This window comes from Coffea arabica, chromosome 2e, assembly GCF_036785885.1.
Source record: "Coffea arabica cultivar ET-39 chromosome 2e, Coffea Arabica ET-39 HiFi, whole genome shotgun sequence".
Classification (NCBI taxonomy): domain Eukaryota; kingdom Viridiplantae; phylum Streptophyta; class Magnoliopsida; order Gentianales; family Rubiaceae; genus Coffea; species Coffea arabica.
Window position 1 is genome coordinate 7263405 of NC_092313.1, and position 14568 is coordinate 7277972.

The 14568-nt window shown below is 34.1% G+C and overlaps 1 protein-coding gene across 1 annotated transcript; it reads right to left on the minus strand.

Moving 5' to 3' along the window:
- Window positions 1-264: 264 nt before the first annotated feature.
- Window positions 265-9533, minus strand: LOC113730561 (uncharacterized). The gene is made up of 6 exons (XM_027255305.2): window positions 9026-9533; window positions 8658-8878; window positions 2670-2792; window positions 1775-1988; window positions 1442-1651; window positions 265-570 (listed from the first exon to the last, which is right to left on the minus strand). Exons 1-6 carry the CDS (start codon window positions 9326-9328, stop codon window positions 541-543), a joined length of 1101 nt encoding a protein of 366 aa, XP_027111106.1. The 5' UTR covers window positions 9329-9533; the 3' UTR covers window positions 265-540.
- Between the last annotated feature and the right edge of the window lie 5035 nt (window positions 9534-14568).

Here is a 14568-nt window from a genome sequence, read left to right on the forward strand (position 1 = left end):
GTGACGCACAAATGAAGCACGGCATGAAAAATACAAGACACATTTGTCTCATTTTACCGTCAAATTCCTTGTCAAACATATCTATGACCTTTTCGATTTAATTTTTTTTAAAGCAGAAAAAGGATAGAATTTAAGAAATATGGAGGAGAAAGGATGATTTGAACTCAAAATTTCTAAATCACGGGACCTCAATTTTAGTAACTATACCCAGATTTCCTCGAGAACCTGTTCCATTCACCTCTGGAAGCTTGAATAACAGCAATCTAACTTTAACACAAAGCATAAACTTGACAATAAAGAGTAACCCACAATTCATCTGAAGGTTAGTGTACAAGTATGCATGAGAGAGAGAGAGAGAGAGAGAGAGAAATCCACAATCCATCTTGTGTATAAGAGAGCACGGGCACAAACATACAATTGAAACTATTAGAAGCTAAGCACAAAAAATACTACAGGATTTAACCGTTAGCGACAGGAGTTTTCACAGGCATTCGATGATAGAATGAGCCAACATAGGCGAAAAGAGCTAGCTCGGAACCGTTAAAACACACATCCAGCAATCAACTTAGCCTGTAAAACAAAAGAAAAGTTGAAACAAAGAAAGCAAACAAGCGTCAGTCCCTCACAGAAGTACAGAATTGAAGGCTAACCATTCAGTCTACCAAGAATTCGCCAAGCATCTCGGATAGTTACTTTCTGGGTATGGGCATCTCATGGAAGTGAAGAACTAAGATAGAATAGGCTGGGGTCGGTGGACCATTTGTGATGCAGGAGCACGTTTTACATTGAATTTCTTTTTGCTCAGGATGTCGTTAATTATGCTTTATTGCTTATTGTTGCATTAGTTTTAGAAACTATCTAGTATAGCTGGTGTACATGTGCCAGTCACGTGCCCCACCACGGGCATTGTGGCGTTTTGACCTTTTGGGCAATTATGTGTTTGCAAACCTATGAGCACCCATCTTACACCACCACAAGAGTTATTAAGATCAGTTATTACCAAAAAGTTGTGCCACCTCTATCAGGCTGTTGTACTGCATAGAAGCAAAATCTACTGCGGCCAGCTAAATTTCCTCCTAGTTTGGCAGTTATAGCAGCAAAGTTTTGTTTGGGTAGAGACTACATGAAAGTACTCTTATGGTGTACAACAATATATAATCAACAAAAAAGTGAAGTTTGATTACAAGAAATATAAGAATTTATATGGAGATTTCAAACGATTTACAAACCAAAGAATAATATCTCTTCATCATGCAGATTGGAAGATTAAGCAAAAAAAATTTTGACATATTAGTTTCAAGATTCCACCGATTCATTAGTAAAAGAACCAGTAAGCTAAAAGAATACTTCCAAGTTTCAGGTACCAAAAGTGAATGCGGCGAGATGTATATCTTCATAATTAAATTAAGGGATTAACAAGACGAATTTAAATGGCAATTACCCAGTGCTCTTTAAGAGGATTGTGCAGGGATTCATTAATCTGATGGAACTTGATTAACTCATCCCTGTATTGGCCCACCTTAACTACAACATAGTAAAAGTTGAGCTCCTCATTTCGATCTAATGCCTCCAAGTACAAAACATAGTAGAGCCCATCATCATTATTGAATTTGCTTGCTAACAACACCTCCTCAAGACGAATTACATCACCCTGTCACAACCACAGCACCAAATTTATAGAAGTAGGTTGGGACATTAGTGGTCACTCAAGCTTACAAATTTAGCCGAGTTAAAATGACACACCCCATAGAGAGAGAGAGAGAGAGAGAGAGACCTCGTTCTCATTGTGAGTCCACACAGCGAATGTAGCATACTGATAGACCTGTTCATAAGCCTTAATGTCATGAACAGGGACGACCACATCACTTGCAGCAGTAGGAAGATCTAAAGCACCTTTGGGACAGATATCAGCATTCAGCAAAGATTTCTCCAAGTTAAGAATTTGCATGGGTGAAGGAGATATAGTGTTCTGACGAAATACTGATTTTCTGCGCAAATGTAACAATTTACAAATATGATCAGCCATACACACTGAAAGTGTGATGGTGCACACGGTAAAATCACACGTTCAATGAAAGAAACCATGCACGTAATAGCCTGCATTAAGCTAAAAACATTCATGTCAACAATGGGCAACTACAAAAACAGAATTTCATGTTCACAATGGCAAGAACACAAAAAATATATAATATAATCACAACAATCTAATAATATTTACCGCTATCATGCTGTATCTTTATAACTGAGGCTCTTCCTTGGAACTGTTCTAACTACTTGTTGCATGTGTAACTCATGCAATTCTAGTGCTTCTAACAAACGTTCATATTTAGGCTTCTATGGAAAGACAGGAACAATAGACCATTTACTGGAGACAGAAGAATACAGAACGGATGCACAAATAATCATGGGACACGATATTTCAGGATAACTACTCGAGGATTACATATCCTTTGCTCCTCCTGCATCATGGAATTAACCACATTCTGATATTTTGGCTGCACCACCTTGCCTCTTTATTAAACATTCTTCACCAAAATATCATCCAGAAAAGGCAAATAACAAGCACATACCCAAAGAGAGAACATACAAAGGAGGGTTTATAACATATGAAAGGAGATGACGAAAAGTACCATGAACAATAATAAATGAGAAGCACGAGCAACACTTACATCTTGTTCTTCTGGGCTTCGTCCAAGTCCTCATCCTCTCGTTGTATCTTTCTCAACAGAAGTGTACTAAATCTTCTAGCTGCTTCCTGTAGTTGTAGCTCACCCACATACTGCTTGCTGTATCTAAGGGCACAAAAGGGATGACATACAATAAACTTCAGTACTTTGCCCAAAAAAAAAAAAACCTTTCCATTTCTTTAATCGCCAACAATACAAACAGATTCTACGGAAAAAGGAAGCAAGCAAACATAGTCTTAAGTAGCAACAGTCTAATAACAAGATTCAAGCCGGCAACCAAAAATACCACTTATGGCAAGCATTCCATCTGGCCATGCTGTCAGGGTTGCTATAGATGAAGGGAAATGGAATTCAACAAAAAAGGAGAAGAACTGATAAAGAAAAGACAGAAGTAGAAAAATTGGATCAAGTTAGAGTCCATTGCTAGATATGAGCAAGCTGAACTCCAAATAATGTTGTAACCCCCTTTTGTTTTGTAGTAAACACGTTCAAAATCAATGAAATGGATACACCAGCAAATCAGTCCCAGTCCAAGACTAACTCCTAGCTACTAAACAACTGATTTCTTAATAAAATACACAAACCCTTTTGTGATTGGGTGGTGCATGGTAGAAAAGCAAAGGGTTTGTATGGATTCTTTTTTTTGGGGAAAAACATGTATTCTAAACACAAGTCTACAGCAACACCTTTCATAACACCCTAGAGACACCTAACACACACCAAAGGATAACCCAAAAACATATACCGACACATACACATCATCATCCCTTTTCCCTTTACAGCCCTCCCCCTTTGCCACCAGCAGCGCCCAACCCGCTTCAAAATCCCAGCAACCCCTTCCCCCCACCCTTCCTCCTCCTCCCCCTTCCCTTCATGACCAGATTGGGGACCCAACAGTAAGTCAAAAATTTTTATAAACACCCCAAAAAAGTTCAAAACTTTAAAAACACCCAAAATATACCACATCAAAAAGGTCTTCAACAAATACAAAGTTTTCAAAAACACACCCCAAAAACTATTCAAAACTTTGAAAACACCCAAATTTTTTTTTTTGAAAAAACACATGTAGGGTAACCTTACCAAAAACACCCAACATTTTATAAAAATACCCAAAAAATACAACAAAAAAAGCCTAAAATACCTAAAAACACCAAAAAAATACACTTACAAACACATCACCGCCCTTTCATCCCTTCCGCCACCTACCCTCCCTCATCCCCCTTCATCCTGGCTTCCCTCCTTCCTTCCCCGCGAGCACCCCCCCCCCTCAGCGCGCCTAACATTTTTATATAAATATAAACTTACAAACACACTTACCAAAAACACCCAACATTTTTATAAAATACCCAAAAAATCCTAAAATACCTAAAACCACCAAAAAAAAAACATACACTTACAAACACATCACCACCCTTTCATCCCTTCCACCACCTACCCTCCCTCATCCCCCTTCCTGCTGGCTTTCCTCCTCCTTCCTTCCTTCAGCACCCCTCCCCTCCCAGCCCTATTCCCTCGCCAATGTGGACAGAACATATCAGGACCACATCTGTCCAGATTAGGTGTGAAAAGGGAAGAGTGATGGAGAAGGGGCCTTTTTTTGGGGTTTTGGAGAAGGGACATTTTTTTGTGTTTTGGCTTTTTTTTTTTTGGGAGGGTGGGTGGGCACCATCTTTAAAGACATTCCCAGAACACCACATCTAATGATTTTATGAAACACACCTATATTTCAAGTTTTACATCTCAGAAAAACCCATCCAAACAGACCTTTATTTTTTCCCTTTTTGTGTTTCTAACACGCTAATACACCCTGAGATGCAGCTTACCTAGATTAGTAAAACATGGATGAGTCCCATAGTCCAAACTGATTGAACACATTTGTCTGGCCAATTAAAAGTTAAAAGATGCACAACTTTGACACTACTTATGCTTGACCAAGTACCTAATTAAGCTAACTTAATGCTATGAGAAAACCACTAGTTCGTAGAATCAGCAAAGTGAAAAAATGTAGTATCCCACTACAAGAAGGTAAAAGCAAACCAAGTACATAACAAGAAAAAAGATCAAAATTTGCTTGGAAAGCAAAAAAAGAAACAACTATGGAATATTGGCACCATAAACCCATTTAAGCAAGGATTTCAACTAATCAAGTCTACATGTTATGCAAAGTCTACATGTTATGCAAATGCACAATTCACTAGAATTTAGACATTGGCCAAGGAATCCTCTTTTTTTTTTTCACAGGAAACACCATAGTAAATGTAACAGGGACTTAAATGTCCATATTATTTGTCTCGACAATGCAAGAAAAGGATTGAAAAAAAAATACTTAGAAACACATTTATCAAATTTATACAGGAAAAACACTTTCCTTGGACCATTTTCAATCACAAATACCAAAAGGACAGAAGCCACTATCCAATTCTCTAGTTGTAGCTCTCGACTACAGAACATGAAAGTAGAGAATACTTTCTCAAAGTAGTAAATGGATAAATCTTCTCATAGACCACACACTAGTCCATGAACTGCATCTTAAAATGATTTATAGGCAAGTAAATGAAGCTAATGGTTGTTTTCACCTCTTTATACCTTCTCCTTAGAAATCAATTACAGCTCTCAAAACTCGATTAGCCTTAATCTCGCTAACACTGATATCTTTTGGTTGCATCAAAAACACAAAGTTTGCCATTTGACATAGCTGCTCAACCCGCATGCAATAACCAAGAAATGGAAGACATCCATAAGATGGCAGTATTATTGTTATATGAATTAGCCTCAAAATGATTATGTAAAATTGATGCTGCAAACATTGACTTCAAAGGAAATTACCTTTTTCTTTTATCAAGTCTCCTAAAACTCTGTTTTTGGGTACCATTTGCTCAGTAATTAAGTTTCACTAGTATATTTCTTATGAACGTAACACAAATCGGTGCCCATAGCACCGCCTAACACTAACAAAAGTTAAAGCATTTCTGTTAACTTGACTTCTAAAACACAAGCAGCATTTATAATTTTCTCTAAACAACATCTTCCAAGATTTCAGCCTATTATGTGTCAATCACATGCTGAAACGCTAGTCACGTGTAAGATTTTTCTGCAAATGTTTCAGATTTCCATGTTGTTCCTTCTTTCCCAGGCAATATACCTTTTGCTTGCATTTCTACCATAATGGGAGCAACCCTCATACCAAGGGCGGATTTTAGGTGGGGACACTGGGGGCACGGGCCCCCACTGTCCCCCTTAAATTCCTATAATACTTTTATAATTTTAATATAATTTTAAGTGTGCCCCCAGAGTTTTCTTAAAAAAGATGTGAAAGAATTACGTGATTTTTTAAGTTAGTTCATAAACTAAAATTCTAAAAAGATACGTAGGGCACAAATTCCATTTGAAATAAGTTACAAAAAATCTTTTCATTTCAACTAGCAAGTACCAATCATATCATTCACTTTCTTTGGGCTCCACTCTCCAATTTTCCTTCCCTCCTCTGGGCCCCCATTTTTCCCCCCACAACCGAGAGCCACTACCTTCCACTACCAAGCAGCTAGCTACTCTTTCTCTTGATCAATTCATCCAATCATATCATTCATTTCCTTTATCCCCACTTCCCAATTTCCCTTCCCTCCACTGGTCCCCCATTTTCCCTCCACAACCGAGAGCCATTCTTACTTCCACAACCAAATTAGTTATCAAAATATAAAAACTTCCAGTGAGCAATTGTAAATAGTTTAGTTTATTTTTGAAATAAAATTATTATTACATTAATAATTTTGAATTTATCTTTTTATGTTTTTCATGGAATATATGCATCATTTGTACTTGTTGGTGAAATTTTTTTTTTTTGCCTAAAAAACTAGAAAAAGAGTAGGTAAAAAATTTTAGGTGGCGTTTGATTCGCACATCGGATTTGGATTCGGAATCGTCCTTGGTTTGGAATGCTGTCATTCATTCCAATATATTTGTTTGGTTCAAGTACCTGGAATGTGTATCATTACTATAGTTGATGTTTGGTTCGTCGACTCTTTCGGAATGAATATAATAAATATATTATAAATCACATTGTAAATGATAGTTATTAGCTCTTTGTAAATGAGATATAAGAAATTTTCACTAATTAAATATATTAGTATAAATGTATTAGTAAATTTAGTCTAATTAATTAATAATTTCTATTAGTAAACATGTATAATTATTAGTATAATTGATAATATTAATTATATTACATAAATTAATATACATTATATAATACATATAACTAATAATATTATTATTATAAGTTTGTAACTAATTAAATTAAATATTATATATATAATTAAATATAAATATACAAATTTTATAATAAAAATATAATTATCTAATATATACAAATATTAATTATACTAATATTTTATATAAATATAATATATATTACATATTAAATATAGTTATTATTATATATTATTATATTTAAAATAATAATTATATAACTTATTAATACTACATACATGCATATATTATAATTATATGCACATATAATATACATTTATAAATATACATATATATCATAAATATAATATTATATAATATTAATAAACTTATAATATATATTATATAAGTATAATTATATTTAACTAAATAATTATAATATATAATTATATAATATAATAATATCATTATTATAAGTTTGTAACTAATTAAATTAAATATTATATATAATTAATTATAATTATACAACTGTTATAATATAAATATATAATTATAAATATATAATATATAAATATTAATTGTACTAATATTTTATATAAATATAATGCATATTAATACTAGATATAGTAATTATTACATATTATTATATTTAAAATAATAAATATAAATATAATTATATAATTTATTAATATTATATACATGTATATATTATAATCATATGCACATATAAAATGCATTTATAAATATACATATATATTATAGATATATTATTATATAATATTAATAAATTTATAATATATATGATATAAATATAATTATATTTAACTAAATAATTATAATATATATTTATATAATATACTAATATTATAATAAAATATTATAATTATAATATATTATAATATATATATAATATATATTACATATATATAAATATTAATTATACTAAATATTATGTAATCGGTAAAGATTTTGGAATCACACTTGGGTTTTGGACAAAACCCACCATTTTACTAAGGAATGGAAGGATGTCAAGTTTTTAGAAATCATTCCAAAATTTCAATTCCCATTCCAGTGAACCAAACACCAACTATAGAGTTTATTCTATTCCTTCATTCCGATACCCTTTTACCAAACGCCCCTTAGTGTTATTTTTGCCCCCACTAAGAATTTTTTCTGGCTCCCCCCCTGCCTCACACTTGTGTTTGATCACTGGTCAGACATACCCTCACACACACACGCACACACATGCACACACGGAGTTGAATTAAAAAGCAGCAAGGGAGAAAAAGAAGGTAGAGATTCCAGCTGAGAAAAATGTGGAGCAGCAAACTCTACACGTAGAATGCAATAAATTAACTCAGCAGCCAAGAGTCAAAACCAGAAGCAGCAAACTCTAGGATTTTCCAGCATTTTGCATTTTAGAAAAGTGACGATTTTGCAAAAAGTTTAAGCAATATGAGTAGACGCGTGTCTGCACAAGGAAAAGGCAAATTAGATGGTATCAATCAACGCTTAAGTGCAGCCCAACTCTTACTCAAATCCAAGAAAACAAGTTCTGTCGCACAAATCCTCTTAAAGGCTACCTGAGTTGGCATTTTCAACCCGAACTACAAAATGAAAACTGAAACAAACTCACTCTCAATTGCAAAAAGTTCATCAAAACCTCTCCATTAGTTTCGTGATGAGTATTCCCAATTTAAAGATTAAAAGAAAATGTCTTTATTTGGAGACTACAACCAAAAGCACTCCAGTATCGATTTCACCCTAAAAGTCGAGATGCATGCATACCTTATTTCTTGAAAACGGTAAGAGAAGGATTCATTGACGAGCTGCCACTCGACCAAACGCTTGATATTTTTCAAGTGGCTATTCTCCACTTCAGCATAGTACACATTCAGGTCACCTAGCTCGTCAACTGCCTCTAAGGTTATGTAATAAAATATGCTCATGCCAACCCTTCTGGAGCTTGCTCTGACAACCCTTACAAACCGAACAGTATCGCCACCTCCCTGACATGTCGGCGCATACATGCATTACAAAACCATTAAAGCGTGATAGTGCTAGGTGATTTGAGGGGTCCCAGAAAAGAGAACACCAAAATAAAATCTCTCTTTTTTTTTTTCCTTCAGTGACTTTAAAAAGGGCTAAAAAAAAACCTGGTCCTCATTGTGCTTCTTCACCGCAAACTGGGCAAATGGTGAGACCCGGTCGTTACTGACAGGAATAACACAATGAAACTGAAGGCAGTGCACCGTCTCTTCTGGCGGAGGGGGCGGTAGAAAGTAGTGACGGCAGGACTGTTTTGAGGACGGAAACCGACGGAGATGATTCTGGTCAAGGATGAAGCCGCCGGTCATACCACTGCCTATCGCACCCAAAAATCCTAATTTACATTTCAGTACAAGTTGATACCCCAATCCCCAAGGTTTAGCTCTCCCCAGAGCTACTCGAAGCGCCATTGATTTCACCCCCAATCTTGTATTCGTAGATCAAGAGCAACACCAATCCCTAGCAGCCGCCGCTCCTATGACTCCTTAGTCATTACTATGGTAGAGTCTACTGTCTAAGCAAACTAATTGGGCTGTAGTTGTGCGATGTTTGGGTTGGTTGTATATGAATGTGGATTGAAATGCTTTCGAATTATCATTTGCTAAACGGACGCCCGTAAATACATACAAGCGCCGTACCCCACAAAAAAAAAAAAAAAAAACTGCTATAACACGATACATACGTTACTTGTGAAATCCAAATTGACTGTTTGGATAAGAATTTATTTTGCATGATTTATTTGAGATTTGAGATAATTACTGTAGCACTTTTTATGATGTGATGTATGTGAGATAAAAAGATGGTTGGAAAGATAAAAAGGTAGTTGAAATTTGTGAAGTAAATTTTTTTATTTGAAATCAAGCCAATCCAAACAAACGCCCCGAGCTTCGTCCCCAAGTTGGCCTCAAGAGTTACCATCGTGGCTTTTGAGGTTAATTTGAGATTAGATTTAACTACTAATTCTTAAAATTTCTGATAAAAAGAAAAAAAAACGTAGAGGAAGTATTTGGGATTTTTGAGTGTTAATTAATATCTAGCAGCAGCTTCCCTACTAATTTTCCCGCATGCCCACATCGATGTAAGGGGGTTTGGGGATTGGGTAGATAAATCCCCAAGTTGACCTCAGGAGTTACCACCGTAGCTTTTGAGGTTAATATGAGATTAGGTTTAACTACTAATTCTTAAAATTTCTGAAAAAAAAAAAAAGAAAGATGTTGCCGAGCTTCCATGAGCGCTATTTGCATGATCGCATCCATTATTTGGAAATTGGAAAAGAACTTTTGTTTGGATTACTTCACGGCTACAACAAAATCGTTTGAGGCATGTGCAGGGGCATCATGTAGGCGTGTAGTTTGCCCCTTTACTCCTCAGAGAGGATGTACAGGGACAAATTCGACAGGATGTACAGGGACAAAACAAGCAATAACACAATACTGAAAACCGGATCTAGACTCTTAGGCCCTGTTTGGAAGCTTGGTTTTTTACCAAGTTTGTATAAAACTAATTTTTTTAATAACTTTTGCTATAGAAACCCCAAAAAATTTATCAAGATTTTTAACCTACACATTTAAAATATCCAAAACACAAAAAAAAAAAATTCCCTTTCCCTTTTCTTTTTCTTCCTCCACCACCACCACCTCCATTGCCGGCTCCGTCACCAATTTCCGGTGCCGGTCTTTTTTTTTCCCCCTTTTATTCCCTCTCCCCCTCTTCCTCCCCTGCCATCATCCTTTCTTGTCTTTTTTTTTTCTCTCTACGTCCGGTGCAGAGGGGGGTGGCGTAGAGGGGGGCGGCGAGGAGGGCAGAAGGAGGTAGGGGCGGCGGGGGGAAGGGGCAAAGGGGGACGGCGCAGAGGGGGACGGCGGGGGAGAGAGGGAAGGCGGGGGAAGGGGAAGGGGCAGAGGGGGGCGGCGGGAGGTGGAGTTGCTGCTTGGGGGTGGCGGAGGTAACGGGGAAGAAGAAGAAGAAGAAGGAAAAAAAAAAGAGAGGAAAGAAAAGAAAAAGGAAAGAAAGAAAAAGAAAAAGAAAAAGAAAAATAAAGGGAAAGAGAAAAAAAAAGAAAAGGAAAAAAAAAAGTTTTTCACCTTACAAAAACTTCTACAAAATTTTTTCAAAAACTTCTACAGTGCACTACAGTAAAATTTTAGACAAACTCCCAAAAACTCAGGTTCCAAACAGGCCCTTAATGAATACTATATGTTTTTAATCTCAAAATTGTGATGCTTACATCTCTCTTAAATATGCGCCTGAAACGGAGGATTTTAAGCAGGGATAATTTCATAAACCTCCCCTGAGGTTTTACAAAATATCACCTAGTTCCCTTGAAATTTTTAAAATCTCACTTAGCACTCCTTGAATTGATATTTTGGTAATATTGGAAGTCCTTCTAACCAAAAGTAATATTAAAAAATTCATGTTTGAGGAGAGAGATTATTTTAGTGCCTTTAATACCCTTAGGCTATAAAAAATGAACATTTTACAAATCAAGGAAAAAAAGTACTAAATTGGAACCACCTTAAAAGTGAGGAGATGAAAATTAGTAAGATTTTATGTTACAGTCAATAGTCACTTCTACAGTAGGAAGAGATAGTAAAAGTAAATACTATTTTTTGAACCATTTCTACAAATAGAACCTTTCATAGTGTTTAAGGTAATTAGCATGTAAATCATACATTTGAGCAAAAAAAACTTAGTAATAGATGAAATTCAACTTCAATATCATACAAAAAATTTACTCAAAATAGACAGTTTTTTTATGGGTATGAAATATGAAAATTTTATTATAGAAAAAGTCAGAATTTGAAAAACTATTTAGAGTTTCAATAACTTTATTTCTCTTGCGCTCTACATGAATATGAATAAATAAATAAATAAATAAAATTATGAAACACCGAAAAAGGGAAAAAATAAAAAGAACCTGCAGCTATTCTTCTTCAAATGCATTGAATATTTCATTGATTAAATCCTATATTTCATTGACACTTGCAATTCAATTATACACACACACACACATACACACACACACATATATATATATGTATGTATGAATGTTTGTATAGACATTGTTAAAGAAAAATAGGAAATTTAGAGAAAGAAAAACAAGTTCATAAAATTTAAATATATGAGGGTATTATTGACAATTCATCACTTTTGATATTAGTATATGACCCTACTATCACTTCACGGGTACTAAATGAGATTTTGAAAAGTTTAGGGGAGGTAGGTGATATTTTATAAAACCTCAAGTGAGGTTTCTAAACTTATCCCTTTTAAGCATTCTCAAGTGATAGAGCCAGCACATTCAGTCCAAATAACAAATCCAATAAACCAGAATTCAAGAATCCGACAAGAATATGTCAAAGACAAAGTTCCAGAAGTTATCTTCTTCGTAGCAATGAAAAAAAGTGTAAAAGAAACATTTGCTGGGTGGGGTGAATCCAGCTAGGCTTAACTGACACTTTGGGAACATCATCAAATGATTTTGCATACACCTTATAGCCTTCTTTCCAGTCAAATTTAACAAATCAAATTAGATAATCAACACACCAAAAAAATTCAAAGAAGACTTGCAAATATAAAATTCACCTACACGATCGGAAGCAATGACCGGTCCCAACTCCCAACCTACACACGGTTGATGAATATATCCGCATCCTCGAAAACCCCAATTCTTTTTTGAATGAGAAATGACACCTCCCCATTAGAAAAGTATCAGTCAATAGCAACCACAGCCTGGGCACTTCTTATTAATTTTCCCTTGAATCACGCTCAAATGGTCTAAAGCCATGTCATTCTTAAATATACCCTGATAAGATGCACGTGATACTTATATCTTAATCTGCCATTGAAATAATAATCAAATTGATACTTTTTTTTTTTACTTACCCGTGTATAACAGTAAAAGGAATCGGAAACTAATATTACAATTATAATTGGCTGGCAAAGAATGAAGGAAGCTAAATCATTTGGTTCCATGTCCGTCAGGTGATATGCTTGGACAATGCTAGCCCTTCTCCCATCCTATAATTATATCAATATCAATTTTATATGAAGAGTCCTACAATTATATCAATATCAATTATATATGAAGATAAGATGCAAAAAAATCATATATCTAAAACCAGATATCAGGATAAGAGATGATGTCAAGTACATGAAGCAACATGGTAAAGTAATTTTTGCCAGGAAGTATACTATACACCAAGTTTCAATCGAATTTCTGTTCTATAAGATATTCAATGATCATGGGTTGTGATTTTTGTATGATTAGAATAAAAATGACCTTTCTCCAATTGAAACAAAAATAAATGATTGAAATGAATTTTTGCGTGTGGCTGTCCAATAACTATAGCTCTTTAGATTGAAGTTTTGTTCATTTTATCCTATTTTGTGAAAATTATTCTCCAAATAATAATAATAATATTATAATAAACATACTAGTTTTCCCATCCTATAGTCATCCCACAACACCAACCCTCCATCCATCATAGCCCATGGCATTGCCTCGAAATGATTCATAAATAATCGAGTTTTACTCCCATCTTTAGTGTATTTTTTAGGGTTAATTTCACATATCTCACCAAGACGCTCACCAAAGTGAATTTGGCGAGCAAATTCGACTGCAGTAGTAATAACATTGGGATCACATGTTCTTATTTAAAAAACACAGCAAACACTATATGAGATTTACATTGTATTTTTTAGGGTTAATTTCACATACCTCCCCTGAGGTTTTTAACCATTGCAGAAAACTTCCCTCAATTTCTAAAAATTATACCTACCTCCCCTATTTTCACTATTTAAGTAACATTTTAGACCCAAAAGGTTATACTTTTTTCCAAAATTCCTATAATGCCCTTTAGTTATAATTCACAACAAAAATGTAAAGGAAAAAAAATAGTTTACAGTTTCTATCCATTTATATTTATTTTTTACCACTATTACCTACTTATCAACATCTAAATCACCACTAAATAAACACTTATTTTTGTTCTAATGTTCCGCTTTTACCTAAAAAATTCTGATGCAAACCATTGTATAAACTATAAACGCTACATCATATATCCAAAAATTTACCTACAATATCATATTTTACTTAATATACTACAATATTCATCAATATTTTAAAATTTCAATTCCATGGTTGCTACCTTTTTAATACAAAATAATCTAAACAATCACTACTAATATCAGTATCCAATATATTATATTGGCACAGAGTTCAAAATCTATCAAATTTTCTCTATAGGAATAATATCAATAATTGTAAATAAAAAAAATAGAAACACAATGCAGTTATAAATATATATCAAAAATATTTTTTTTCATTATAACCATAACAGTATAACCTATATTTAGTTTCTATTCCATTTCTTTCCTTAATTTTTATTCTTTATCACTGTCACTATCTTCATCTCCCTCTAATTTGATGATGAAATTAACACTCAATTTGTCATTTGACAATTTCAATTTGTTAATATCTATCAAAAATTGGAAACAAAAATGGGTGCAAGGAAATTATTTACTAATAATGGAAAATCAAGAATTGGGAATAGATACCAAGATATATAAATATTGGTGGTTTAATGTGTATGGCGATTTTATTATTAGCGACAATACATATTTGGTTGATAATAATAAATAAATGACT

Excerpts from the sequence above, each read along its gene's own strand:
- LOC113730561 (XM_027255305.2), bottom strand. The coding sequence starts at position 9,328 with ATGGCGCTTCGAGTAGCTCTGGGGAGAGCTAAACCTTGGGGATTGGGG. Across the intron at positions 2,793-8,657 it reads TACCGTTTTCAAGAAATAAG|ATACAGCAAGCAGTATGTGG; the intron begins GTATGCATGCAT and ends TTGTGCCCTTAG. Across the intron at positions 1,652-1,774 it reads GGACTCACAATGAGAACGAG|GGTGATGTAATTCGTCTTGA; the intron begins GTCTCTCTCTCT and ends TGGTTGTGACAG.